Source organism: Haemaphysalis longicornis, unplaced genomic scaffold, assembly GCF_048455015.1.
Source record: "Haemaphysalis longicornis isolate Haplotype H1 unplaced genomic scaffold, Haemaphysalis longicornis Haplotype H1 scaffold_11, whole genome shotgun sequence".
Taxonomy (NCBI): domain Eukaryota; kingdom Metazoa; phylum Arthropoda; class Arachnida; order Ixodida; family Ixodidae; genus Haemaphysalis; species Haemaphysalis longicornis.
The window spans coordinates 126,006,806-126,034,411 of NW_027526214.1; the positions used below are offsets into that span (position 1 = coordinate 126,006,806).

The 27,606-nt window shown below is 47.0% G+C and overlaps 1 protein-coding gene across 1 annotated transcript; it reads right to left on the bottom strand.

Annotated features, from left to right (window-relative positions):
- Positions 1-2,454: 2,454 nt before the first annotated feature.
- Positions 2,455-27,344, bottom strand: LOC144160797 (uncharacterized). Its single transcript, XM_077691956.1, has 16 exons — positions 27,164-27,344; positions 25,641-25,765; positions 24,818-24,919; positions 16,764-16,833; positions 16,615-16,674; positions 15,712-15,774; positions 15,571-15,636; positions 15,432-15,497; positions 15,288-15,353; positions 15,147-15,212; positions 15,006-15,071; positions 14,125-14,190; positions 12,266-12,372; positions 9,598-9,811; positions 6,865-6,981; positions 2,455-2,489 (listed from the first exon to the last, which is right to left on the bottom strand). The coding sequence occupies exons 1-16, from the start codon at positions 27,342-27,344 to the stop codon at positions 2,455-2,457; spliced, it is 1,470 nt and encodes a 489-aa protein (XP_077548082.1).
- Positions 27,345-27,606: the final 262 nt, after the last annotated feature.

Consider the following 27,606-nt stretch of genomic DNA (forward strand, 5'->3'; position numbering starts at 1 on the left):
CCCAGGGAAGGACAGAAGAATTTTTCTTAACGCCCCACCACACGGGTGCCCATCTCACATGAACGAAGTTTACTCCTCCCCCACCTCCTCTGTGCAGGTATATACATGGGCCATATGAGAGCAGAGGTGCAAGTATGCGTAATTAAACAACGTCGCTGATCCGCCGAATTTAAGAAATGTGTCATGCAAAGCATCAAATATATTCTCGAAAATTTCAGATTGCGTGTTTAAGCGATCGAAGGAGCATGCACCAATCACACACACCCATAGAGGAGATTTCTGCACCTACATTCGGGATTACCTTTCGGCTTCGCCTTGTCCTCCTCTAGAAAACCACCTTATCGTGCAAATAAAGTTACCATTATTATTATTAGTTGGCGGTTGTTTTATCACTGATTCAAGTAAAACACCGTTCAGTGAAAGTATAACAGCACCCGTAAACAAGAGCCTAGTTATACGGTAGGCATGGTAAAATGGTTCGTACATTTGTTTGTTTTAATTTACGAATCATATACGATTAAAAGGAGCCGATCTGCCCAGACAGGTTTCGCGTAACATGATATGACCGGCTGACGGCGAGTTCAAATCGGCAGCAGCCACTACGGACATGTAGAGAAGGTGTCCTTGAAGATAGGCGGCGGCGGCTTTATTCCGTATCGTCGGCAGTCTTCGCGAGCAACGAAGTGACACAGCAGACACTAAGGCGTGTTAGAGTGAACCTTTGTAAATTAGCCCTACATGACTGACGCTCCTCACAATATACCGAAACTAAATTTGGCGCCTCAGCCCGGCGTCTTCTTTTTGCTTATAATTTCATTTATTTTTGTTCGTCAAGCATGAATACTTCAAGAAAACTAATAAAGACCATACAAACTCGTAAAGAAACTCAGTTATTGCCATAAAAGTTGCCTAATTTTAGCTTAGGGCCCTAAATTTGTGCCTCATTTTCAAGAAAAATTGTTAGCCATATCTTTAACTACTGATCTGGCAACTACAGCGTGGCATCATGGCGGCATTCGTGTTTAGACACATTTTTGAGCCAGCTTTACCCGCCTGATGGGAATGATGGGTAGGTTTGGAACCGGATTGCGTAGGATCAAAACGGGCTTATGGCTGCGCAAATTGTGTTTTTTGACAAAAAAGCTCTTATTGCCCGGTTCTCCGTTTACAAATTACATGGAGAACAAAAAAGTTAGGGACGAAAAACCGGTTTTGTACGAAATAAAACGGCGCGTTTAAATAAAAAGTAGACGCGGAGTTGAGAAGGTTTGTGGAGCAGGTTTGCCATTTTCTGCCAACTACAGCAGGACGCGGACTTCTTCAAAAACTACTGGTAAAAGTTTCGGCGCTGGTGGTTTGTAATAGTAAGAGAAGTTTTGTGCTCATACGAAAAAAGAAACCGATTACCTTTGAAGTTATTCTTGCGTGAATTAGTGACATCCATCAAGCTGCGTTCCTATCAGCCGCCGGTGCTGCTGTTCTACTACACTGTAGTTCTACGCCGTAGGAGCCGGCGTTCGCACGAAAGGTGTGGCTGTTCCAAGCGATTCGCAACCGTCGTCACCTTTGACAATACATTGCTCTACCGAATGAGCAGCGCCGCAACTCCTAATTAGCGGACCTTCGCCGCACAGAGCGCCGTCATTTGTGTTTTCATGCTCGCTGTGCGGCAATGCATTGATAACCCACCCAATTCGCAACTCTGGTTGTAAAACATTCCACTCAGGGCGGCGTCAGTGAACGCGAGGCATGCAGTTCAAGGAGAAACGTATGTTTGATCACTCCTCCCAACACCCCGCCTAGGCAAATGCGTTCATGCAAATCCAAAACGAAAACGAAACTGCCTGCAATCCATAATAAGTTCCATGAGCCATCAAGCGCCAATCCGAATCCACAACTACCCATCACGCCCATTGAGGCGTACGATCGTAGCGCCAGTTTCCCCTCTAGTTATACTGTAAGAAACTCTATGTTGGAGGTGTCTCACTGTGACACGGTAGCCGTAGCCCAGGGTCTCGAGGATGATTCTGCGCGTCTTGGTCACCGCCAGCAACTCTCGCTGCGCTTCCAGTTGCGCCTCGATGATCTTGTCCACCGTGTTCTGGACGCCCAACTGCAACAGCCTCTCGGTGTTCGTGGAGTCGCTCAGTTTCTGTGCCCTTTTGTATATTCTACGGATCATGGCGTCGATCTTGTCCTGGTCGGTCTGCGTCCCCGTGAAGTACGCCACGTGGCTGATCGCGAAGGACTGCACCAGCCTTGTTAGCCCTTCTTCAGGCATGCCCGCCTTCTTGGTCGACCCGCTCTGGATCAGCCGCAGGGTACTTGCCGTCTTGGTCGCCAGCTTCTTCAGCGGGTTGTGTTTGCTACCACTGCTGCTGATCGGCATTCCCCGCACTCTGATTTCCGAACCTCATAATTATCTTGGCTGTCTTCGTGATCAGCTCCAGGCGATCACACACCGTCGGGAGCAGCGGCTGCCACCCCACCTTGAACGGCGCCAGGAGCTCGGGCTTGGACGGTGAAAACTGCAGGCCCGTTCCGTCCAGCCGTTCTCCGATGGCCAAAATAACCTTTGGTCTGTGTCGGCGTCCGTGCCGCCGGTCTTCCATCTGCGTAGATCGCGTCCCACGCCCTCGATGCTCGACCCTCGGCGACCAGGGCCGTACCCAGAGGGGGGGTTTGTGGGTTCGAACCCCTGCCGAAATCTTTTTCAGGCAGCACGCAAGCAATACTTACTGTTGCTTTCACCAAAACTACCCCCTTTCCAAAATCCATACCCCCCCCCCCCCCCCACCCCCGAAACAAAATTTCTGGCTACGGCCCTGTTTTCGTCTGGCCGACGTCAGCAATGACGTACAATAGTGAGATACAGAATAACAAAATGTTGGGTGTTTATATCCCGTGCCAGCGGTCAAGTGTGGTGATCGAACGGAACCACATGCACCACGGTCATCGCCGGAATTATACTTCGTGGGGAGGGGGAAGGGGAGGGGTATGCACCACCGGGAAAACTAGAAAGGAAAGAAAGAGAGTCCGCCGGACGTCCAACAATGTCATTTTTCTGCGTGCATAAATGTCGGAGGGCGTTCTGACACCGGAACACCCCCCTCCCACTCCCCTACAAAACCTCTGACATGTGCAAGGCAATTCGCGCAGTTATGTTTCTCGGCGGGGCTGTTAATATTGCAGACTAGTCCTTGTGACGTCACAGGAGCTGTAAGGCGCCCACATGCTGTCTGGTTTTCTTATTCTCGCTTTCTGCAATTGTTGGATGTTTTCGGTTAAAATTGGCCCGTTCGTTATTCGTACGAGGGAATAGTTTCGCGTGTTGCGGACTTGTATTTCCTATTTGTGGGTCCTTTAATGAAGAACGAGGTTTACTCTGCTGTCAACGTTAGTGAGTGTCGAATGTACCTTTGCTGTTCGCCGTGGTGCACCGGTGGTACTGATGGTTATGATGTCGGTGGTGGTAATGGTGCGCCGCGACGCATGTTTGGACAGTTTCTTTTCTCGGGGCCCAGGGCTATATACGTGACATCCTAAGGTAAAAGAGAGCGCATGCGTTCAACGCTTCGATAGCATGTACGAACGCTGTGGATGTACTACGTCGTTGAGGGCTGCGGAGTAATTTCGACTCGGGGAGTTCCTAAACGGGGGAACCGAGTAGTAGTAGTAGACTTTATTGGAGCCCGAAAAGACGGCGGCACCTTTAAGTGCTGGACGGGGCGGTTCCCTGTTCACGGGACCCGTATGTGGCCAGCAGCTCCTGGCCCCTGGCCGGAACCGAGATGTCGCTGAGGTCAGGGCCGTACCCAGAGGGGGGGGGGGGGGTTTGGGGGTTCGAACCCCTTGTTGTAAATTGTATTTGAATATCGCGCTGAACCGTCACGTCATTAGAATGAGCCGCGCAAGGAAGACGACGATGAAGAAGAGCTGTACGTCAAGCACGCAGCGCGAGCTGTGCTTTTGCTTCTTCGAAAAAAGAACACAATGACGCTTGCTGCGATGGATGCCGGGTTTTGCGTCTCTTTTCTTCGGCGCCACTAAAAGCCGAAGCGCGGTTTTCCCACACCCCTCCCGAAATCTTTTCCAGGCAGCACGTAAGCAATACTTACTGTTGCTTTAATCAAAACTACCCCATTCCCAAAATCGTAACCCCCCCCCCCCCCGCCCCGAAAAAAATTTCTGGGTACGGCCCTGCCCGTATCATCATGATGTTTAACATCATCGGCGTGCCCACGCTTGCCACGATTCGCTCCGGTAACTTCACTCTTAGGCAAATAGGACTAACAGTTCGTCTTTTGGGGGAATTACTGCCTCTGCCACAATAATTAGTCCTTTTGGGGACTAACTGCGAGGGGACAAACGGTTAGTCCCCCACCCCGGATGGTCTGCTCCGATACTCCCCAGAGCCCGAACTGCTGAGTGCAGAAAAAAGAAAAAAGCTCCGGCACCGGCAGGGATCGAACCCCCGACGCCCGGAAATATACACAAGGAACACGACGCGCTATCCGCTGGGCCACGCCGCTTTTTTTTATTATTATTGCCTGGTTTGGGTCAATACATACATGCAAATCATCGACAAAATTACACCACGTGAAAAAACACTAGCACATACCTTGCAAGTGTGTAAGGTTTAAAAAGGCGGTAGTCTCGTCACAATCTCCAGCACAGTCAGCCACTCGGGTGGACTAGGCTCGGCTTTCAACACCTCTACTATGTAGCGGACATTTTCACAAAAGTATTCCCTCCCTGGCCTCACATCTACATCATTGTACCGACGGGCCATGCGAGCCTTCCGTATACCGTATAGGGCCAGTAACATTATGAAGTCGTATGGAACATCCCCTTCATTTTCTATGGCTAAAAACTGAATTCCATGACTATCCACAGGAAAATCTTCCTTTAAGGTACGCTGTAACACGTCCCATAGGAAGACCCCGTCCCAACAATCTATGAACACGTGTTCGATGGTCTCTGGTGTTTTGCATGGGAAGCAATCAGGGCCCCAAGGCACAAATAAATCTTTCTCAATCATTCAGGTTTTTACAGTTAGTACACCGACATGCAATTTAAAGAAAAACGATTTAACATAGCCAGGAGCTGGTATTCTTTTTACACGCCGAAGAACATCTTGTCCCGGCCCCACACGGTATAGGGACCTGTACAGTGGGGTCGGCAAAACAGTATCCACGAGATCCTTATACAATTTATTCCTCGGCACATGAGATAAATATTCCAAGGTGAAGCGGGCACAAAGAAACCTTGTGGCATCAACAACTTCACGTAGGTAGCCATGGATTCCACCACCATAAACACAACAGGAAACAACCAATTCGGGCAGTGCTGCACCCAAACGAACCTGACACACTGTGCGCGAAAAAGGGTCGCGTACATCTCTCAGAAAAAGGAAACGGTTTACTACTTGGCGCAAGAATAAGTGCACCAAAGAAAGTCCACCGGAGCGGACACGACGAAACAGATTTGTCCGACTCGTTCGCTCCCATTTGGAACCCCATAAAAATACGGCAAAAACACGGTGCAATCTTTGTACATTGGCACGCCCGCAGTGTAATACCTGCATCACGTACCAAAATTTGGAAACGAAAAACAAATTACAAACAGCAGCCCGTGCAAAAACGGATAGTTGCTTTCCCTCCAACTTTTCGGCTTTGTCCCGTATCTCGATTGCTTGCCTTCGCCAGTACGGGTCACTATCCCGATACTTTTCAAGCGGCACGCCTAAGTATTTCGTGGGCGTGTTTACCCAGTTTATTAGTGCAAATACGCTGGGCTTCGATTGCCATTTACCATGCCAAAAACCAAGGCACTTATTCCAGTTAACGCTGCTACCGCTGTATTTACAAAATCTTTTTAAAATATCAATACTCTCGTTTATGCTACTTGTATCCGTGCAGAACAAAGCGATATCGTCGGCGTAAGCAAGTACGTGCACTTGGCATGCTTGCAAAGCGAAGTCCCGAATTTTACGGCTGTGGACGACGTTGGCACAAAATGATTCAATGTAAATGGAAAAGAGCAAAGATGAAAGGGGGCAGCCCTGTCTAACGGAGCGCCTCACTCTAATGGGGGCGCTGGCAGATTTGTTCACTATAATACCTGTGCTGCACTCCTTGTACCCCATACGCACTCCTTCGGTAATTCTTCTTCCTACATTCGCGTGTTCAAGAATTTTCATCCTTATTTCATGTGACACCTTGTCAAAGGCCTTCTCTTAATCTATCTGTACCATTGACACCGCTTGATCCATTTTATCACAACAGTCTAAGATGCATCTGGCTACATGTATATTTATTGTAATTGAACGGCCCTTTATGCCACACGTTTGATGGGTTCCTACTATATCTTGAACTACTAACTGCAATCGTCTTGCAAGGATTTTCATTAGTATTTTATAATCCACGTTGGTGAGGCAAATGGGGCCCCTATTGAAAATGTGGAGTTGATGGAAACCATCAGACATCAACATGGTGGATTATGTTAATGGCAGACATAATGGCATGCTGGATAATGGATGTCGGCAGGGTAGTTGACGGCAGGACGGTTGACGGCAGGACGGTTGGCGGCAGGACGGTTGGCGGTTGGCGGCAGGGAACAGGGTGGTTGGCGGCAGGGAACAGGGTGGTTGGCGGCGAAACAAATTGTGTGCTCTCCCTATGGCCTTGACAAAGGTTACAAGCCACACACGCGCATGCCAATAACTTGAGTGTCATGAGTGTGTTGTACAATAACTTACACAAATACACAGCCAGACCGCATTATTGTCAGCTTCTTACAATGAATGCAAAAAAGCCAGTGCTTACTCATCGGCTTTATTTTTTTTTTGTGTGCCCCGCTTGCCCCGCCGACTGGACTCAGTAAAAAAGCTGCGCAGCTGCTTGCGGACTTGTCCCAATCGGTGTTCCGCCGGGGGCCCCCCAGGTCGAGGGTGCTCCGCTATGTACTTGGCCAGGAAGTCTGAAAAAATATATATATACATACATATAAAGTTCCTAATCCACACAAATGCAGTCCATAACTTGTTATTTTACACATTACTGTAAAATGAACAATTTTGTGAGTGCTAGCTTCAAGCTTACTTTTATTCGAGAAGTATCAAGTACAGTGTACTCTACCAAACAGAAAAATTTATTCAAGAAATAAGTTTGTGCACAGTCCTTCCTGCACATGAATTGGGTGCACCTAAGATGCTAGCACGTTCTGCAGCTGCAAAATGGGTTCTCCCGCAGCTTGCATCTTTTTTTGCATCACAATCACTGACTGAAAAATTACAGCAACTAAACTACAGGCATTTTTTGCTATCAACATTACCAAAGCAGAGCCATGCCTGCTTACAGAAGTGTCACAAACGCATTCCAGGGTTCCCACAGCTCAACGTAGGGTTCAGTTGCACTGTTTAACATTTTGTGTTAAAGGGACAGACAACCGATTTTTGTCGTGTATATATTCTCTATCCCAACTGAAAGGGCATCACTTAAAGCACCTTGACGAGACGGTTTCGCTGATAACGCCCTAGAACTTTTTAAATTGAATTTTTTTATCTACGAGCCGTATGTGTCCCTCCTAAAACTAGTGCTGGCAACCATGACAGAGTAGCTCGGCAACATACTTTTGTCTGTATGCGAAATAACAAACAATATTTAAAAACTTGTTCCCAGCTAAAAAAGTTTGAATCGCAGGCTTTCCTGTTCCTTTATGTGTTTTTTTAATGCAACGGTCTATTTTGCACGAATGCGCCATCTGTTGGGATAGATGATAGGTAGAATCTGGCTTCACGTTGTGGAGGCGGGAAGTTCGATTCTCCCCGGTCGCGACGTTTTCTTTTAAGCTTTCGTTGGTGTATTTGAAAACTGAAATCAAATATTTTGGCAGAACAAATGCCTCTGCCTCAGGCAGAATCGTCAAAGCTCCTTCGCTGGGTCGGTTTACTGAACGCTGCCGTTGATTCTGGGCATGGAGGCTCAGTTAGCCACACTGAGAGCAACCCAGCGGCGGCGGGCGGCGTGTCTCAAAAAATTTCAAAATAATGCTAAAAAATACATATACAATTTAAGCTTGTACAAATACTTGTGTTAAAAGGTTTCCAATACGTAAATAAACATTTAGGCAGTTACAGTAGCTGCTAGGTTTGCGGGTCACGTGACAGGGACACATATTGTAGTGCCAAGTTTCGACACTACGAACCACCACCCTTCCGTTTTCAGGAAGTTTGCTGCCAAATTAAAATTATTTCCGTCAGTTTGCTTAGAAATTGCTTGTGGTTACCGGGCTATATAAAACGCTGGCTTTCATATGAGCTAGAGAACATATACGCGACAAAAATCGGTTGTCTGTCCCTTTAAAAACTGGCAATGATGGAGTCATGATGCTGAGACTAATATGTGCTGCAGAAAAAAATATGCATTTAGTCAGCATGTGTGGGCAGTATGAGCCGGAGTTTCACAAAACGTACCTTTTGTATTTTGTCGCTGCTTAAAATGGGCTGTGGCCAAGAAACAAAAACACGAACAACCGAGAATGGCTGAGTATATTTACACCATCACAATGCAATTTGTGCTTCTTATCTACCCTCCTGCATTAAAGGAGTACTGACACGAAATTTCAAAGCTGAGATAACTGTGTAAAACGCTTCCTTTTTATCAGGAGATATCTCCCAGCAAGTTTCAACAGCAACCGTTCAGCGAAACATATTTAAAATCCATTTTAATCTTCGCCCGCACGAGAAAGCCCAGAGCGGGCCGACGTGACATCATCTGCTACGTGCCCCAAACTGCCGACGTCGGGGCTCCCGTGACGAAGCCGACGCGCTGGCTGTGGTTGGCGCGCGCTGCTCGGGCGTGTGTACACGTCATGGTTTTGGGACTGACATCATGCTGCCCGGGCCTGTGGGGACGGCGAAGACCTCGGCCGGTCTGGGCGCGCGCGTGCGCTCGCTCGCGCGCGCTTCCAGAGAGGCAGCGATACGGCAAGAATGGTGACGCCATGTGATACATGCTGTCATGGCGGCCGCTCGGCGTTTTTTTGCCGAAACCGAAACTGGCACGAATAAACGACGCCGTAAATGAATGTTTACGCTGCGCTCGACCGTCTAATCTGTCATTCTATGATTAGTGGGCTGGTAGGCACGCATAGCAGCGAAAAAAACGTAACATAAACATTTCGTGTCAGTACTCCTTTAATGTACAGTTTGTTTCGATGCCCCTGTACCTGAGTATTCAGCGCAGACTAAATTTGGTTTTAAAATTACCAACCAGCCATAAAACTTTGGTAACCTCCTTAAATGCTTTAAGGCAGAGGCCTTTTATGCGTCAAGTAAAAAAATCTGGCCTTGTTGACCACAGGTGGTGTAAAACCCCATAAAGCGCAAAGCGTGAGCACGAAACAGCTCAAGGGAGTAGGCACGCTTAGCTACAGAGAACAGTGATTCTGAAAAGTAGTGATGAGAAGTGTATGCAAATGTGCACTTTTATAAAAGTAAAAAAAAAATTCTTCGGGACATTTAAACTCTCATATTGCCAGGTGAAGACGTAATGCCCCTTCTGCTGCCAAATGCTGTGCTGGACAAAGACTTACTCTTGACAATGTCGACCTTCTCTGGTGTGGCGACACACTTGCCACTTGCGCCCAAGATGGTGCGGGGAGCCTGCCCGGTCAGGCTTCTCTGGGCTGCTTCTTCTTCCAGCCACAAGTGCCACGATACGTCTAGCACACACCGGGCGTCTGACGTGCTGCGCATGATGAACGCGAACTTGTCGACGTTCATGTAGGTGGCTGGCCCAATTTCCACCTGCAGTGGTAATCCATTTTCATGGTTACTACACAGCACAAAAAAGAATGATGTGAACACAGGGCCATTGTGGTAGAGAAAGCCTCCACAAAATGGGTGACAGAGCAAACAACATAAAGCATGTAAAAGATGCTTGAATGAAGCGATATGAGGCCACGTCAGGGCGACTCGCCTGTCACCCTGACGTGGCCGTGCGCACACCGCACACCGAACCGGCCGGCACGCGATGCGGCCAGCGCTGCACCATGGCGCTGCCTCCGCTCGTAGAACGACGCCAACAGGTGCAGCTACAGTTTGCTGCCGCTTGCCCCAATGGAACTAATCGCGCAAACCAAGTTATGCATGCGAGAAAGGGGATGATGCTGTGGTGAAAATTCCCACAAGATATAATCATGCGCGGTAGTCGCGCAAGCGACGATCAGTATTCTGCCACGATGTTAAGCCTAAAGTTCCTTGCGGGTGCCAGCTGCGGACAGAGCTGGCTGATCCAAGCGCTTCGAAGTTGGTGCCACAGAAGCATTCTCTCCTATTGGCACAAAGGTCAAGTCCCGCCCACACGCCGTCTACAGATTGGCGCATCGTGAGCTATCCTCGTTCGCAGAAGCCTAGCATGCCTCGAAAAGGGCGCCTTTGATAAGTGCGCCTTAAGGAAGGTTTGTGAAGCGCAAAGCAGCCTTTTCTCATTCTGGTCCTTTTCGAACGCTTACGAAAGGCCTCCTTATGGCATAATTTAAGTATGCTTTCTGAATACAGGGGTAAGGAGCGTCTTTTCCCAACCAACGTCACGACAGCTTAGCTAAGGTGGCAAATTTTGTGCATTATCATGAGAAATTGATGCAGCTGTAAAGGACGAAGCGCTTTCTACACACAAAAAAGGATCACATCTGCGCGCAAACTGGGTGACATGTGATGCGCCCAGTGCCAGTACCATGGCGCTCCCTCCCAAGGAATGAGTGATAAAGGCATGTGGGGCAAGTTTGTTGCCACTTGGCAAAATGTAACCAACCGCAAGAACTAAGTTCAACATGCGAAAAATGGGATCATAGTGAGGTAGAAATTTACGTAACGAATAGTCATTCTGGCTAGTCGAGAAAGTGCCGATCAAATATCTTCCATGATGTCAAGCAGGGGACCAGCCACTGACGCAGCTGTGATTCAAGGGCTTCAAAACTGGCAGCACAGCAGTATCCTTCCCCACTGGCCCACCCAGGTCCCACCCACACGCTATATGCAGATTGGAGAGTTGTGTGTCAGCCGTGTTTGCAGGAGCCCAATTTGCTCAGGAAAGGGTGCTTCTGATAAAGATGCCTTTACTCTTTCATGACTGCGGGAAAATTGATATTTTTAGGGGTCCAAGAAAACATTTTCCTGCTGCAAAAGAAATTGGTTAGGCACTAATTAGAGGAACAAAAAATGCACATTATTTAACGGCCTTTCCAATAACACAAGTTTTTAAAATGTTTTCATGCATCATAGTTGCAAAAAATATCAAAATCAAAATTTTTGCCAGGTTGTCAAAGAAAATAATAAAAAGGAGTTGCGTATAACAAACCACCCGTAGCAGAAAAAAAAATAATATATTTTTATAGGGAAACATTTAAAAAACATGCCCTAGAAAAAAATGTAGACTTGCACGGAATTGTTTGTCAGATATTAAAAAAAAATTCAGCACGCGTGGTGATTGTGTCTGGCAGTGAAGCCCAACCTCCATTTTGAATGTGCAATTTCGGGTGGTTCCCCGGAAGAAATCTGGCAGTTTGACATTATCAAAGGCACGCATTCGCCCCCACGTAACGTAAAAACATCTTGTCCATGACTGACTTTTCATTTACGGCCAGCACAGTATTTGGGACAAGCATGCAATGCAGAAAAACATGCACGAAGTTGAAAACGAAACTCTGTGGTTGGTGCTTGTTGCCGTTCACTGTCAGTTATCTCTGAAAACACTTTATCTCCCAAGGTATCATTCAAATTGAACGATTCTGAATAGGCACAGTCTTGAAAGAGTTAAGGAAAGTTTTTGAAACTTGTAACGGCCTCTTCTCATTCTGGTTCCTTTTCAAACTTGTACAAAACACTGCCTCGTGGCATAAGTTTTGTTTCTGAATACAAGGGGTCAGACACAGTATCAGAGTGAAGAAGCAGAGGGCACAGGGTGACTTTGGACACAGTCGCTTCACTGGACACATGCAGTTACAGCCTATAGAGAAAGGATGATAATGAAAAGGCATATTTGGCAATTGGACACAAATGTTTTTGCATTTTCTACACCATGAGAAGTGATTAGGTGCCCTTGGAGACCTCTATTGGCCACACAGTTGAGCAGTGCAAGTAAATGCATAATTCGAGTCCAGTTTACAATATTTGCACACGCTTTGCTCCTTTTTCTTTGTATTCAAATGTGCGTACAGTACAAGTTCTTACAGCAGCCTACAAAAAAAAAGTGTCAGTCACCTTGCCGTCGGCCACTTTAAACGAGCTTTGAAGAGGTGCAATTGAGCTCTTGCTTGCCAGGCCAGCGCCAGCGCCACCCCGTACCGCAGCTGTGGCTACAGCAGCTACTGCAAACACAGAAAGAATGAATCAATGCGTATCATCTCGTCTCACTTTCGCCAGGTTTAAAGCATGCCCTTAGAGACAGAACAGTTAAGCTACTATCTCACCAACATAGTAGCTACAGATCATTAAAAATGCTGCACAGTATTATCAACGCTGGTTTCCCAGAAAACATGTCTACAATGCAAGTCATCCATACTAATGAATGTTTAAAAAATAAATAAGTGCAGCAAAAACACAACTACTGTTTCTTCAGTGAAAAAAAAACGAAGTCAAGAGGGTTTTCTCTGATAAACTTAGCTTCACTTAGCATGTAAGAAGTGCAAATGACATCACTTACTTAAAGTGCCCGTTAACATGGTTCCTGCATCCAATGTGGGCGCTATGCTATGGAAAACAACTCCTAGTTCAACATCTGATCCCGCCTTTTCATCGCCTGCTTCTGACCGCACAGGGTTTTCATCCAATAAATGGGCTTGCTCAGCAAATTCGTTGACAAGCTCCAAAATGCGCTCGTCACTGATTCCCAAACATTGGAATCATCGATCGATTATTTTTAAGAAAGCTGATGCTTTTTCTGGAAGGCCAGAAGGTTATCTTTTATTTTCCTTTTCCTTAGCAGAGGTATTGCCGACAATTCTTGCATGCCACCAGTCATTCATACTGGTTAAATTTTAAGTGAATTCGACACCATCTTCAGATCTTCAGTTTTCGAAGCTACCACCTGAAATCATCAGTTCACAGTACCTCATTTCTCACACAAGTGCAGCAATGGCCTACAAGTTCACTATTGTGTTGTGGATTAACAGCAAATAATTCATTGTTCCGAAGGCGCAATTTCGGCAGTAATGTTCGGGGGCAGAGAGTTCAACACACCTTAAAAACTCGTACCGAGTGATATTAAGCATTGCCCAACTACAGATTCACCTTTCTCTTGGGCGAGCTAGTATCACATAATTGTTGCCTTTTTGGAGCTTCACTGGCACCACACTGCAGCCTTTTTGCAATACAGATTTCGTTCCTGTTTAGCTGTTGAAGCCCAAAAAAAGAAATTAACGGAGGAGAGCCATAAACAATATAGAAATCTGAGAATGCACTGCAGCCTTTGTAGACATTTTTTTTACAAGTGTCCACAGTAATGCAATGGCAATGAAGGCACTTAGCCATTCATACAAAAGACCATTCCTAGTTTGGACTGTATGTTTCAACTAATGTTATGAAGCCTGACACTGAAAGTTTTGTCCAGACTGTCAAGTGCCCACATTAATGAGACAAGGCCACAGGATAACATAAGTTTGTATAAAAGACTATTGATGGCTTGAAAAAAGTTTCAAATTCAAAAATAAAAAAAAAGGCTGAACTGACTAAAACGTCTGAACTCATCCACCTGCAACACTTTAGAAAAACTGATATGAACGATCATAGTTCACTGGTACTGAAGATTAAGAGAATGCCACAACAGAACATCTTCAATAAATTAGTGACCATAGAGAAAAACACCCCTGTAACGACAGTTGGCCTCATGCCACAGCTACTCATGATATGTTCCCAACCCCAGCTTTCTGAAGTGAAAAATAGACCTTGGCCTTAAACTCAGCGTAATAGCAATAAAAGCACAACTAGCCATGATTCATATAACTGTCACTAAATAGATGATGTTTGGCTACATGAACTATATACAGCTGATGACCCTAGCTTGAAGAACTTAAATGAGGTGCCCCAACTAAAAATGTACCCGAGTGAAACACCACACTCACCTGCTAGTCCCCGGGCCTCGGGCCGCTCGGCAAGGCTGGTGGGCGGAACTGCCGCAGCACCCCGGCCTGCATAACATAATGAAGTGGCCCCCCACCAAGTACGTTAAAGGAGTACTGACACCAATTTTCGGCATTACTATTATTGCACAGTTCACTTCCTTTACTCAACAGAATACCCTGGCTGAAATATGAGCGGCCTGCGACGCGAAGAACACACTGTGGATCTCATTTGTCGCGCCGACGGAGACGCGCGCGGAGCGGCATTCAGCAAATGGACATCAGCGTGACATCACCCCGTGAAAGCCAAAAAAATGACGCGACAACGCTCGTCAAAAAATCATGACTTCACTTCACGCACACGGCCCCGCGAGGGCCGAGTGGGCGCCGGCACATTCACAAACGGGTGCACATAGCCAGAGCTAGAGGCATAATTGCTGCCCAGAAAGGCACTGTTGGAAAAAAAGTTCCACACATGGGAAAGGAAGCGATAATATAGCCCGGAATCGCAGTAGAAGTCGCCATCAGGACTTTTATTGAAAGCAGTCATCGAACTTGTGCTGCAATGGTAGGCCTAGCACCTTCAGGCAGCTCAGCCGAAACAGCATCCCCACCGGCCTCCCCAGTGTTTTGACATCCGCACAAAGCGGTGAGGTCACGCCGGGATTCTGTCATATGCGCAGTTCGGGATGAAAGTGCAAGAATTTAAAACAAGCAGTTTTCAGGCCGTTCAATGTAATTAATTATTACGCGCTGAAGTATTTGAAGCGCTGTTTCGGGTTCGCCAGACCATTAAGCATCAATAAAAGCAATACAAGTGGAACATAAAATTTTCGTGTGAGTTCCCTTTTAAATTCTGTGCATGAGCGAAACACCACGCTCACCTGCCAGTCCCCGGGCCTCGGGACACTCGGCGGGGCTGGTGGGTGGCACTGCTGCAGCACCATCACCTGCATAACATAATGAGGTGGCCCCCCACCAAATACGTTAAGGAATTCTGAACATGAGTGAACCATTAGGCTCACCTGCTAGTACCTGTGCCTCGGGCCGCTCAGTAAGGCTGGTGGGTGGCACTGCTGCAGCACCATCACCTGCATAACATAATGAGGTGGCCCCCCACCAAATATGTTAAGGAATTCTGTACATGAGTGAACCATTAGGCTCACCTGCTAGTACCTGTGCCTCGGGCCACTCAGCAAGGCTGGTGGGTGGCACTGCCACAGCACCATCACCTGCATAACATAATGAGGTGGCCCCCCAACAAATTATATGTTAAGGAATTCTGTACATGAGTGAACCATTAGGCTCACCTGCCAGTCCCCAGGCCTCGGGACACTCAGCAAGTTTGGCGGATGGCACTGCTGCAGCACCAGCACCTGCATAACATAATGAGGTGGCCCCCACCAAATGTGTTAAAAATTCTTTCGATAAGCGAAACACCACACTCACCTGTTGGCCCTTGTGGCCAAGGGCACTCGAAGTCGCTGCTCACTGGCACTGCGGCAGCACCACTGCCTGCAGAACACACCACAAGCAATTATAACAGTAAAATATGTGCTGCGAAAGTAACAGATACAAGACACCACTCACCCAAAAGTGATGGGCCCTCTTCATGCGCAACCGAAGTGCTCAAAGGCGCGCAGAATTCGATACCTGTAGAGCGAAAACAAAGAAGCACTTAATTCAGCCCCACAAAAGACTAATGGTTATGTTCAAAGAGGATTCACTAAAAGCAAGCAGCGCTATATTTCATTCCTCTGCAAAGTTTAATGTTTTAGTATAAAGCCCCAGCCCCAAAGGGGGCTGAAACCAAACCGCTTGAGGACACATTTTAAAACCAGCCAATGTGAGTTTTACTCACACGGTGGGGTAATTAAGCTACTATTTGGATGTACTCCTGGAAATGTGCACGACCGTTTCATTGCTGTAGCTAAGGCATCCAGCTCTCATTTGTTAAGCTTTTGAACTAGCAAAGCGGTTTCAGACTATATTTTATGACAACACGGGACAATGTTACAGGACCAAGAATAAACAGAACCAAATATGGCTGCAAGTCCTACACATGGCATATGAAGCTTAAAAGCTCTGTTTGTGTGTCGTCTCTTCGCTTGCAGACTACACCTGATGGCAGCTTCCTAGTGAAACAAGCGACACCTTTGAAAAGCAATCATTTTGTCAGAGGTGAAAGCGCAGATTCATAAACACGAAAGCCTACAGTTCATACCGCAAGCTGCATGCAGCACTGTGGAGGATACATTGTTGTCAATAGAGTGCCCACTGAGGGTGCCTAACTCACCACGAAGAAAAGCGAGAATAGGTGCCGGTGCCTTGTGTTACAGAATCCCACGCAATATGATCTACCCAAAATATACCCGCTCGGTCACTTTCAACAATCTGCAGCTGCTAGTGGGTGTACACTGCACACGCAAAGCATGCCTTTCAGATGTGTTTCACCAGAAATAATTCAGATGAGTTTTGAATTGACAAACATACCTCGATCATCATATGGAGCCTCGTCCAGCTCCTCAATCATCTCCCTTGGGAGACCTGAGGCTGTGAAAGTTGACACAAAAGCTTAATACTAGATCTCAGTAGCCACAATTACCAAAACATTACGTGTATCCAGTGGTGGCAGAACAAACTCTGCCACAACCTCGCCGGCAGGTTGTCGGCATTGGCACGCCGGCACATGAGAGCTTGTACCAGCAGCCTCTGCAGTGACAACAAGAACAGAAATTACAGTATGCAATGAGCAATTGCATAACCAGAACTAATAGAAAAATTGAAAACAGCACATAGTAAAATAGCTGTCCCTGGTAATTGTAAATGACGAAAGCCCCATTACTTTTACACTCCTCCAGTTGGCTTTTCATGGCCGCTGACATGCACCAGTAACCGTATTAGCAGGCTAACAGTCATAGGTGTGACCCCCCCAAATCATCTTGGGGGGGCGCCAAATTTGCCCCATACCTTTACTCAATCGAACCTGTTCCGTAAGGGTATGACCACGCGTGTTTTCACGGTAATGGCAGCCGAAGAACTCTCATGTTACCTTCCAAAAGCTGTTTACTTTCAGTCCCGGAAAGGTGGGGATCGACCAGACGCAGGCTGTTGTGAGAAACACGTTATCACATAATTTTAAATTTTCCATCTATTGCGGAGCTTGTCCTTTATCTACTTTTCCTCGTAAATAACGTGCGCAGCACTGATCAAAAGAGCCGCGCAAAAGCGAGTTTCAGAATAGACCATATTAAGTTTATAAATTCATACGCATTTCTTCCATTTCTTCTCAATGGATCTTATAAATTCTTACACATGGGAAGAGGTCAGGAGTTGGCGGTGAGGTGGGGGGGGAGAGGGGGGGGCGCTGCGGTAAGACTTCGCCCCCCCTAATCTATAACCCTGCGCACACCTATGCTAACACCCCGCACGGGGCACCTTGAGCAATCTTGGTGACGGTACTGGCGATACCGCGGACCCCGAGCCCCCAAACATACGCTGGATCCAACCGTGGCAATGTGTTTATAGGTGAAGGGTTAGAAACCACGAACGGTGGCCGTCGGAGCCCAGGTCAAGCTCCGGCGGATGGGCTCCCTGTCTGTTCACCAGGCAGGGAGCTCCGGGACCTCTTTGGCTACCAGGGTAAGGTCAAAGAAGAAAGTACCCCAGTCTCCCTGCTTTTATACTATGCTCTATGGCATTTTCAAAACCCCCCCCCAAACGTGATCGGTCCCTGAAAAGGGGCCGCACCGAAGTATCTTTTCCCCAATTGCCATCTTTAACATTTCCTGAACCGGATAATTTCTCTCGATTTCTTGTGATGGAATCCCTCAATCCAACCCACCCTCTAGCATCTCAGTCAGTCTTCTTGATCGCCAAGTATCTTGAAGCCATAGTAGGAAAATCATATAAATGCAAAAAACAAAAGTCTGGTGAACTCCTCATCGAAATAAATGACAAGCAGCAGTCCACGAAGCTTCTAGCTCAGACTAGACTGGCTGATCTAGACATCAGGGTCACACCCCATCGGAGCCTCAACAGCTCCCAGGGTGTGATATCCGAGACAGATCTCTTGAACGAAACGGATGCGGATCTCCTTGCCGGCTTGAAGGATCAGGGCGTCACTGCCGTGAGACGCATCACTATCCGCAGAGACGACAAGGAGATTCCCACCAAGCACATTATCTTGACTTTCGACCGCGCAGTTCTGCCACAACACATCAATGCAGGTTTTATCCGTTGCTCCATCCGTCCCTACATCCCGAACCCGCGGCGCTGTTTTAAGTGCCAGCGGTTCGGCCACGGTACAAACTCCTGCCGTGGCCGAACGACGTGTGCAAAATGCGCGTCGCATGACCATCCGAGTGACAACTGTACATCCGACACCCTCTCTTGTGTGAACTGCGGGGGGGCGCATGCAGCCTACTCCCGCAAGTGTGAAAAATTTCAAATGGAAAAGAAGATAATTAACATCAAGGTCACGGAGAACATCACCTTCCCAGAGGCGCGAAAGAGGTTCGCCTCTTTCCCTCTGGGGAGGTACGCAGACGCGGCTCGCCGGGGGGCGGAGCGGCGTCTGGTTTCCACAGGGACCCAGTTCAGCGAGTCTGACCTGGTCCCACCCCCGCCCCCCGCTGGGTTGCCTCATGCAGCCCAACCCGGCACCACGCCGCTTGCTGAGGCAGCAGCGGTTGTGGTGCAAACCACTTCTGTCGGGACCGGTGCCGCTCCCGCCTCTGTCTCCCCGTCCTCCAGTCCGTTGGAGGGTACCGAGGTGATGGACACCACGGGCCCTGCACCGGCTCCCACCGTCACCGCACCGCCCGTGCCACCTGTGGTGCCCCGGACGCCCTCGGTGGTGGCGGCTCAAACGAAGGGCTCCCGAGGGGGGGCCAAGTCCGGGGGGCCCGGTCCGTCGGGAACCCCTCGGACATCCGACGACGAGATGGATGTCGGGCCGTTCCTGCCTGCAACGCAGCGCAAGGAGCGGCCACCGACTTCCAAGCCTACAGACAGGCCTAAAAAGCCTAATCCCAGAGTAACAGCCCCGAAAGACGACACATCAACACATACACACACTCCATTCATTCTTAAACGTAAATAATGGGAACAGAAAACATCATTCAATGGAACTGCAGAGGCCTCCTTAAAAATCTTGATGATGTGTATGATATCCTGCATGCCAATCAGCCAAGTCTCATGTGTCTCCAAGAGACTCACCTCAATTCCAAACAGACAAATTTCTTAAATAGGTACATGGTATTCAGAAAGGACAGGGTTGGCTGCACACACTCTTCAGGAGGTGTGGCAATTGTCGCCCGAAAATCCTTAGCCTGCCACCCTGTCACTTTCAACACTGTCCTTGAGGCTGTAGCAATCCCTACGATAATATTTAATAGGTTGATAACGGTGTGCTCCATTTACATTCCTCCTGATTTTGCACTTCTGAGTTCTGATTTCGAGGCACTGGTTGACCAGCTGCCGGAACCATACATACTAACAGGCGACCTTAATGCGCACAACTCTCTTTGGGGCTCCTCCAGAACGGATGCCCGAGGTCGCCTGATAGAGAAGTTTCTTACATCCTCCGGAGCATGCCTTTTCAACAAAAAACAGCCTACATACCATAACTTAGGACACAATACATACTCGCATCTTGACTTGGCTATTGGCTCTGCAGTTCTCTTTCCACTTCTCGAGTGGGGTGTGGGCACTGACCCATATGGCAGTGACCACTTCCCCACCTCACTAACATACATAGGTAAAGGCCCATGCAGTCCATCTTCCCATAAAAAGTTTAATGAATCAAAAACAAACTGGAGCACATTTACACAAACATCTCAACTACACCACACATCCATAAAGCACCTACACGTTGAGGAAGCCGCCCAACTCGTCACGGCGCACATCCTCGACGCCGCCGAAAAGTCCATTCCCCAGGCCTCCAGTGGGTCCCGCAGCCCAAGGAGGCCCTGGTGGAACGAGGACTGCAGGCGGGCGCGAGAGGCCCAGAACAAGGCGTGGGGGGTCCTTCGCCGGTACCCCACGTCAGATAACCTCATTTCTTTTAAACGGGCAAAGGCTTTTGGGAAGCGAGTGCGTCGTGAGGCGAAAAGGGAGAGTTGGCGCGCCTTCCTCACTTCCATAAACTCATACACCGACACTCACAAAGTCTGGACACGAATACGAAAACTAAAAGGACAACAGACACACAGCCTGCCCCTGGTTAGTACAACAGGGGACACACTGGAAGACCAGGCTAACACACTCGCACAACACTTCCAACACGTGTCCAGCTCAGCACACTACACTAATACTTTCATGCAACACAAAACTAATGCAGAAAAGAAGCCCTTTCGAGACAAGAACAAGTCGAATTCTGCTTACAACTCTGAATTCACACTTCATGAGCTGAAGGTTGCTCTTTCCACCTGTAAGCCCTCAGCTCCAGGGGCAGACAGCATTACATACACCATGATACAACACCTACACACAGACACTCTTGAGACACTCCTACACCTCTACAACAGAATATGGCTTTCGGGGCAGCTTCCAAGGTCTTGGAAGGAGGCTATAGTTGTGGCCTTTCTGAAGGAGGGGAAGGACCCTTCCTCTCCCGCAAGTTATCGTCCCATCGCCCTGACAAGCTGCCTGTGTAAGCTCCTCGAGAAGATGATAAACCGTAGGCTAGTGTACTTTCTGGAGTACAACGGTCTTCTCGAGGGCTGCCAGGCAGGCTTCAGGGTGGGGCGATCTACCAATGATCAACTTCTTGCACTGGAATCCTACATAAAAGATGCATTTGTCCATAACCAGTTCTGCCTTACTGTATTTTTCGATATTGAAAAAGCTTATGATACAGCCTGGCGCTACGGCATCCTCAGGGACCTTAATTCATTTGGTGTCTCTGGCAACATGATGAACACTCTTTGTAGTTATTTGGCCGAACGAACCTTTCGAGTGAGGGTTGGTGGTGCACTCTCCACTGTATATTTGCAGGAAAATGGTGTGCCGCAAGGTGGAGTTCTAAGCTGTACCTTGTTTATAGTTAAGATGAACTCCCTCCGAAAGTCATTGCCGCCGACCATTTCCTGTTCCATCTATGTAGACGATGTGCAAATATCTTTTAAATCCTGTAACCTGTCAATATGCGAACGTCAAGTACAACTCGGTGTTAAGAAACTAGCTGGCTGGGCGGACCTTAACGGGTTTAAACTGAACCCGGCCAAGAGTACTTGTGTTGTATTTTCCCGCAAGCGCGGGATTAACGCCGACCCTGAGATTACGCTTAACCGTGCACCTATTCCTGTTAAACGGGAGCACAAGTTTTTAGGTGTCATATTTGATAACAAGCTCACGTTCATACCTCACGTCAAAACACTTAAACATAAATGCCTCAAAACACTAAACATTCTCAAGGTCCTCTCCCACCAATCTTATGGTGCAGACAAAGAACTGCTTCTCCGGGTCTTCACTGCGTTAGTCGGGTCACGATTAGACTACGGCAGTGTCGTGTATGGGTCGGCATCGAAAACAACGCTAAAAAGTCTTGATCCAGTACTGCACTTGGGTCTGCGCCTTGCGTCGGGTGCGTTCCGCACTAGCCAGGCCCAGAGTCTATATGTTGAATGTAATAAGTGGTGCCTTGAGTACCAACGAACTTATGTGGACTTTCTCTACGCTTTTAAAATTTCATCTTTGAAGGACCATCCTTTTAAACGTGTTTTTAATGATACATCCACATCGCCACTGTTTGTAAATCGCCCGTCTGTTCCTTTGCCGTTCTCACTTAGAGTGAGACAGGAAGCTTCAAATTTCGACATCTCCTTTTTAGACATTCACACATCTTCTTTTACTGACGTCTTACCACCCTGGGAGCTTCAACCTGTGTGTTGTGACTTGTCCTTCGTGAAAATTGATAAAACCAGGGTACCACAAACTGCTATTTTGCAGCACTTCTTGTCCCTGCAGTTCAAGTATGAATGTGCAGAGTTTTACAGTGACGCATCAAAAACTGCCCTTACTGTGTCCTGTGCGGCGCACGGACCCGATTTTAGAGTCTCTAAGACCTTGAACTCGAAGACCAGCATTTTTACGGCAGAAGCCCATGGCATTTTGCTTGTTTTAAATCACATAGTGCAACATGAAATACCCAAGTCTATCATTTTCACAGATTCACTGAGTGTTGTACATGCATTGTCATCCAACAAGTCTTCTAAAAACCATGTTCTTAATGTAGTGTATAAAACCATTATGTCCGCGTATGCATTAAATCTCGAGGTGATCATGTGTTGGGTTGCAGGCCACTCTGGGATTGCGGGAAATGAGACCGCTGATCAGATGGCCGCTGCTGCTGCACATACAAATACACCGGACATAGCAACAGTACCCTACACAGACCTCAAGCCACACATAAGACAACACCTGCGAAGAACATGGCAAACACACTGGGACGAACAAACAGACAACAAACTACATGTAATAAAGCCACACTTGGGACGGTACATATCTGACTCACACAACAGACACTCGGAAGTCGCCTTGGGTAGGCTACGGATAGGTCACACGCATGCAACTCACTCGTATCTGCTGACGGGATCTCCTAGACCCCAGTGCAGCAGGTGCGGAGAGGCCCTATCCGTAGTGCACATACTAATAACATGCAAGGCACTTCACACAACACGACACAAACACTTCAGAGAACTCTACAGACAACATATTCCCCTACATCCATTGTTTTTTCTAGGTGACGATGCCATTGTTTCAGTGAAACGTGTGTTTGAGTATTTGTCAGAAGTCAAGTTTTTAAACCTCATTTCCTATCATGCATAATGAAATCTGGCCCTATACACCAGCCATGCCCATTGCCGTTTTCTGATTTTACTTTTGTTTTTGCTGACTTTACATAGTGGTTAAGGTCTCACCCTCATATGACTATTGTTTTGGCGCTCTTTGCCCTAGTTGGCCTTGCGCCATAAACATCCAACCATCATCATCATCACCTATGCTAACAGTGACCTGCCAAAGGCAAACGCAAGGGAAACTAACAAAAATAACCAGTCAAGCTTAAATAAGTGGGGCTATTTAAAATGTAAGCCCTTGTGTACGGAATAAATATCATGCAGGTTTTTGCGACCACCAGTTCACTAACCACAAAGCCGAAAGCCTGAATGCAATACTGGCGGTCTTTTGGGTGCAGTCTTTTGGGTGGCTCACTAAACGACCGGAGCAGCTGGTGTGCAAGAAAGAATTGGAATTTGGCATGGCACTCCTCTTGGACTTGGCAGCGGAAAATAAAAAAAAAACTTTTCTCGTTCACATACAACTACAATCACTGGAGACCGCAAGCTACCACCACTTGCCGAGTTGTCTTAACCTGAATCTTTTGCTCTCAGTGAACAAAATAGCAGGTAACGCAGTAACCCGTTTTTATCATGTTCCGCCAGCACTTTCAGCCACTATAGCATCCCGTTGATTGTGGGGTATAATGCGCCAACTGTACTCAGGCGATGATGCGCGCTGTAGTGGAGGGCTCTTGATTAATTTTGACCACCTGGGGATCTTTATGTGCGCCGAAATGTCATACACCACTATAGCATCCTTTCTTCTGAAAGGCAAGAAACAAGCACTCTCCCTTAAAACAAAAATGCAGCTCTTGTCCTCTCTACTTTGTGCTCACTGTCCATGAGTTTTCACTGCACTACCTACCAAGAGACTTCAACTAGTATAGCAGAAAGTCCTGCTTGGCCAAAAACTTAAACTTCGTCTGCGAATAGCGAAGATATCTCAACAGCAGCTGCAAGAAAAAACAAAATCCCGCATAAAGGTTGTGTGAATTTCAGTGATGTAAAGAAAGAATGCATGAGAGGTTGGTTGTACACACGGCGTTGCTTGGGCATCTTTTATAAGCAATGACACTCGAACAGCCGAACAAGATGCATGGAAATGCGTAACAAAATTTTCAATGCAGAAAAAATAACACCCAATAAATCGTGACAGTTTAAATTTAGTCGTGCTACAGATTAGCAAAGTGGCAATCCTATGCATTGTCTTTATAAGTACAGTGTACTACAGAATGGCATAATGCTTCAATGTGGGCACATTACCAAGATTTAAGGCATAGTTACCTATTCTATCCAACAGCACGTTGGTTAGCCGTTGAACCTGTGCCTCAGCTATGTCCAGCTTCTTTTGAAGCTTTTTCATAGCTTCCCTGGTCCGCCGAAGTCGCGCACCAAGGCGAGGTCGTTTTGGCTCTGCTGTAGACTGTAAATTATAAAAGCAGACGCAACTAAAACACAAACGGTGTCCTGTAATTCAGTTTTACTATTTGGTTTAAGATTATACCTATTGAGACACTGTGTATTAGTAATAATAAGCAGGGCAATCAACTGTACTTTTGCCAATGTAATCACCAGGGCTTCTTCACGAATAAGAACATTGGATCTCACTACTTGTTGCTTGATGAGGTTAAAGTTTGTAGCTGCAATTATGTAAATTTTTCGTTGCCCATTCCCAATGTTACCTAGAATTTTTGCCTGATTTGCTGGTACTCGAGCAAGCCACTACAACCTGAACTGCCATGCAATATTTAATCAACTGATCCAAAACAAGTGTATGTAATTAACCATGGCTCAGGCATGTGCAACTCCTTTTTTTTGTTGTGTAGTAAAATATGTTATGAAAGAACACATACCCTCGCATCCGGGCTTCGGTTCAACTCTGCCATGATATTTTCATGGAGAGCTTCAGTGGCCTCCTTTTTCCTCTTCTTCGCTTGCTTCTCGGTGTCCTTGGTCTGGAAAAACAAGCAATAACTTTGCACTGATACTAACATTGTTTCCTGTTTGGTGCCACAAGTTTTCTTAGCCATCACCCACGTCCTGATAATTGGACACCAGCATGTCTATAACTGTTTTTAGTCACGCTTTTTAGCAGGGGAAGGAAAAGGATAAAAGAGGCTCTAACCAGCCTTCACGTGAAGTTTCATGTGATGTGAAATGCCATCTTAGAAGGTTTCCCAGTCTCTTTTGTATTTTGCTCACACTTTCCACTTCCTTCACCTTTACTCACATCTGTCACTGCTCCAAACAACCAGTGGCTCAGCCTTACTTCAACATGGGTTTTGGTACGCCAGCCTTTCACGACCACTGCTACAATGTTATTGCTATCGACCCCCATTAACCACTAAAAGCCCCACAACTTTGTGTAGGTCGCCCGTGAGCGGCCATGCGTGGAGAACGAGTGGATCAAAGTTATCATGCTCGGCGGGTCGTGATTGACACTTAATTTAAGCAGGTCCTCATGGTCCCAAGTCATGGCCTGTTCGTAAGGCGGTGCGTGGCAGCTTCCAGATCTCTATAACACATTTACTCTGTTTTCTAATGAAGAGCTTCTCTCACTGCCACACTTCTCACAACCAATGTAGTGTCTACAATCCTCTCCCGAGCCTTTCTTCGTGTTAAAGGAACAAGTTTGCTAAGAGGAATTTGCAATTACACATTGTTAAATTGCCTTACAGAGCGGCCAGCTGCCCTTTTCTTGGATGCAGCTGGTGTGGTCGTTTCTGTTATGCCCACTCCAAGAACCCTCGGGAACGGCTCCCGCATGCCTTTGGCCTTCAGCCGAAGTGAATCCAGGTTTTCTGGAAACATGAGGGCACCGAGTAAGAACTAAAATCACACAAAAAACCTGAAACTCACCCACTTATATTTTCCTAAAGGTGACACTAAAGACAAAATGCAAGTTGCTTTAGACCTCACTGAGAACACTCTTATGAGCAACCTTTCTAAAATAAGGTAGCAAATAGCGAAAAATGAAGACAGCTGTCGCTGCCACTGGCTATACCATGCAACTTACACCGGAAGTGGTTGAGATTGCATGAGAAGTATTTTAACAATACGCCTTCAGAAATTTATAAACTCTCAACTGGAAGTTTTTGTAGTGCCGTGTTTAATCATCGAAGAACAAAATGAAAGCCAGAAACCAATAGATCCCACAGCGACTCCAAACACTTGTTTTGCTAGTTTGTTTTGGTTTTGGTGCCATACCTGCAGCAATATGCAGCCAGATAATTGTGCAATCTGTGTACAGTATTGTGGACACAGCAACAGTTGTTTTTATATCGCTATACATTGTTGTGCCTTCCTTTTTCGTGGCTGCATACATAAGCCACATTTTTGGTGTAATGCGATTGCACAGTGAATACCATGCTTAAAAGGGACATGACAGGCCACAATTTATTTTATTAGGTTCCAGCAATGAGGAAAGCCAAGGAAGCGCATTGTTAAAACATGGGTAACAGGATGAGTGAAAATGAAATAAGATTCTAGTGAAATACCAGCTACAACCTTTTGAAAAATCCAACACTAACCTTAGCTAGTTTTGCACATTCCCGGCGTTTCGAATCCTATATGCATTGTACGAGGGGCAGACTTCCGGATGTGGAGTGAAGAAACTGCACGAAGCTGTTGACCTTCGCCCACACATGGCACCGAGGCGTACTTTTAGACAGCATATGCAAGTGCTTGAACACTATGTCACAACATGTCCATTTCTTTCAAAAGTGCACAATGCACACGACTTCAGCCTGAGACGACGTGCTTGAACATCAAAACGAACGCAGTGGGCACGGGCAACTGCTTTGACCATTGAGTGAACGTGTTTCTACACTGATCGAACACACAACGTGAACCCAGCCAATCCTCACTGATCACGCCGGGCGACGTATGTATTACAAAAAAAGCAATTCACACTTCAGACAACGGCCATTCTCCCTTCTCACGCCCGGCAAACGCTTCGCGAATTGAAACGCGAACAACCTCCAGTGACGAGAATGCAAACCCGCGACTTCGTGCTTAACAAAACACAAGTTGTTGTCAGGATTCAAAGCGCCGAATAGGCTTGACATCAACGCACAACAATCTAAAAATCTTGTATGCCACGACATCTCTGCTTTTGTTTGCACGAAATGAACGCATGAGAAGGTAGAAGTAAATCTGTGGCATTTGCGTTAAATGTATGAGCAGGCAAGCGTACTTACCGGCGAGGGCGACGACGCGGCCGGGATAATACCCTTCCACGGAACCGTCTTCGTTCGTCCAAAAAGCTTGAACCCTCTTCGTGCTATCGAAGTCTGTGTCATCATGCGGGTGAAAATTCTTAATCAAACGAACAGGTACTATTGCACGTAGCTTATCTTCATATTTGATATACGCCAGCATGGCTGTTCGATGACTACAAACACCATGAGATTTCAACGGATGCGCTGCAGGGGCTGGTCAGGGAACGCATGCGCTGCAGGGGCTGGTGAGGGATGGTTAAGGGGGCACCCGATGGTTATATATGGTTGTACACTGCTTTTCTAAGAATTGCCAGATTTCCTTGTTTTCTTTTTCATTTTTTCACTAAAACACACAGCGCTACATCTGTTATGGAGGGGTGTTAGCAATGTCAGCGCCGCAATACGCAGAGTAAGTATGTCTT

Coding starts and splice junctions, on each gene's coding strand:
- LOC144160797 (XM_077691956.1), bottom strand. CDS start 27,344: ATGCTGGCGTATATCAAATATGAAGATAAGCTACGTGCAATAGTACCT. Junction 24,920..25,640: donor AAAGGGCAGCTGGCCGCTCT/GTAAGGCAATTT, acceptor TTGTTTTTCCAG/ACCAAGGACACCGAGAAGCA. Junction 2,490..6,864: donor TACTGAGTCCAGTCGGCGGG/GCAAGCGGGGCA, acceptor GCGCCGTTCAAG/GTGGGGTGGCAGCCGCTGCT.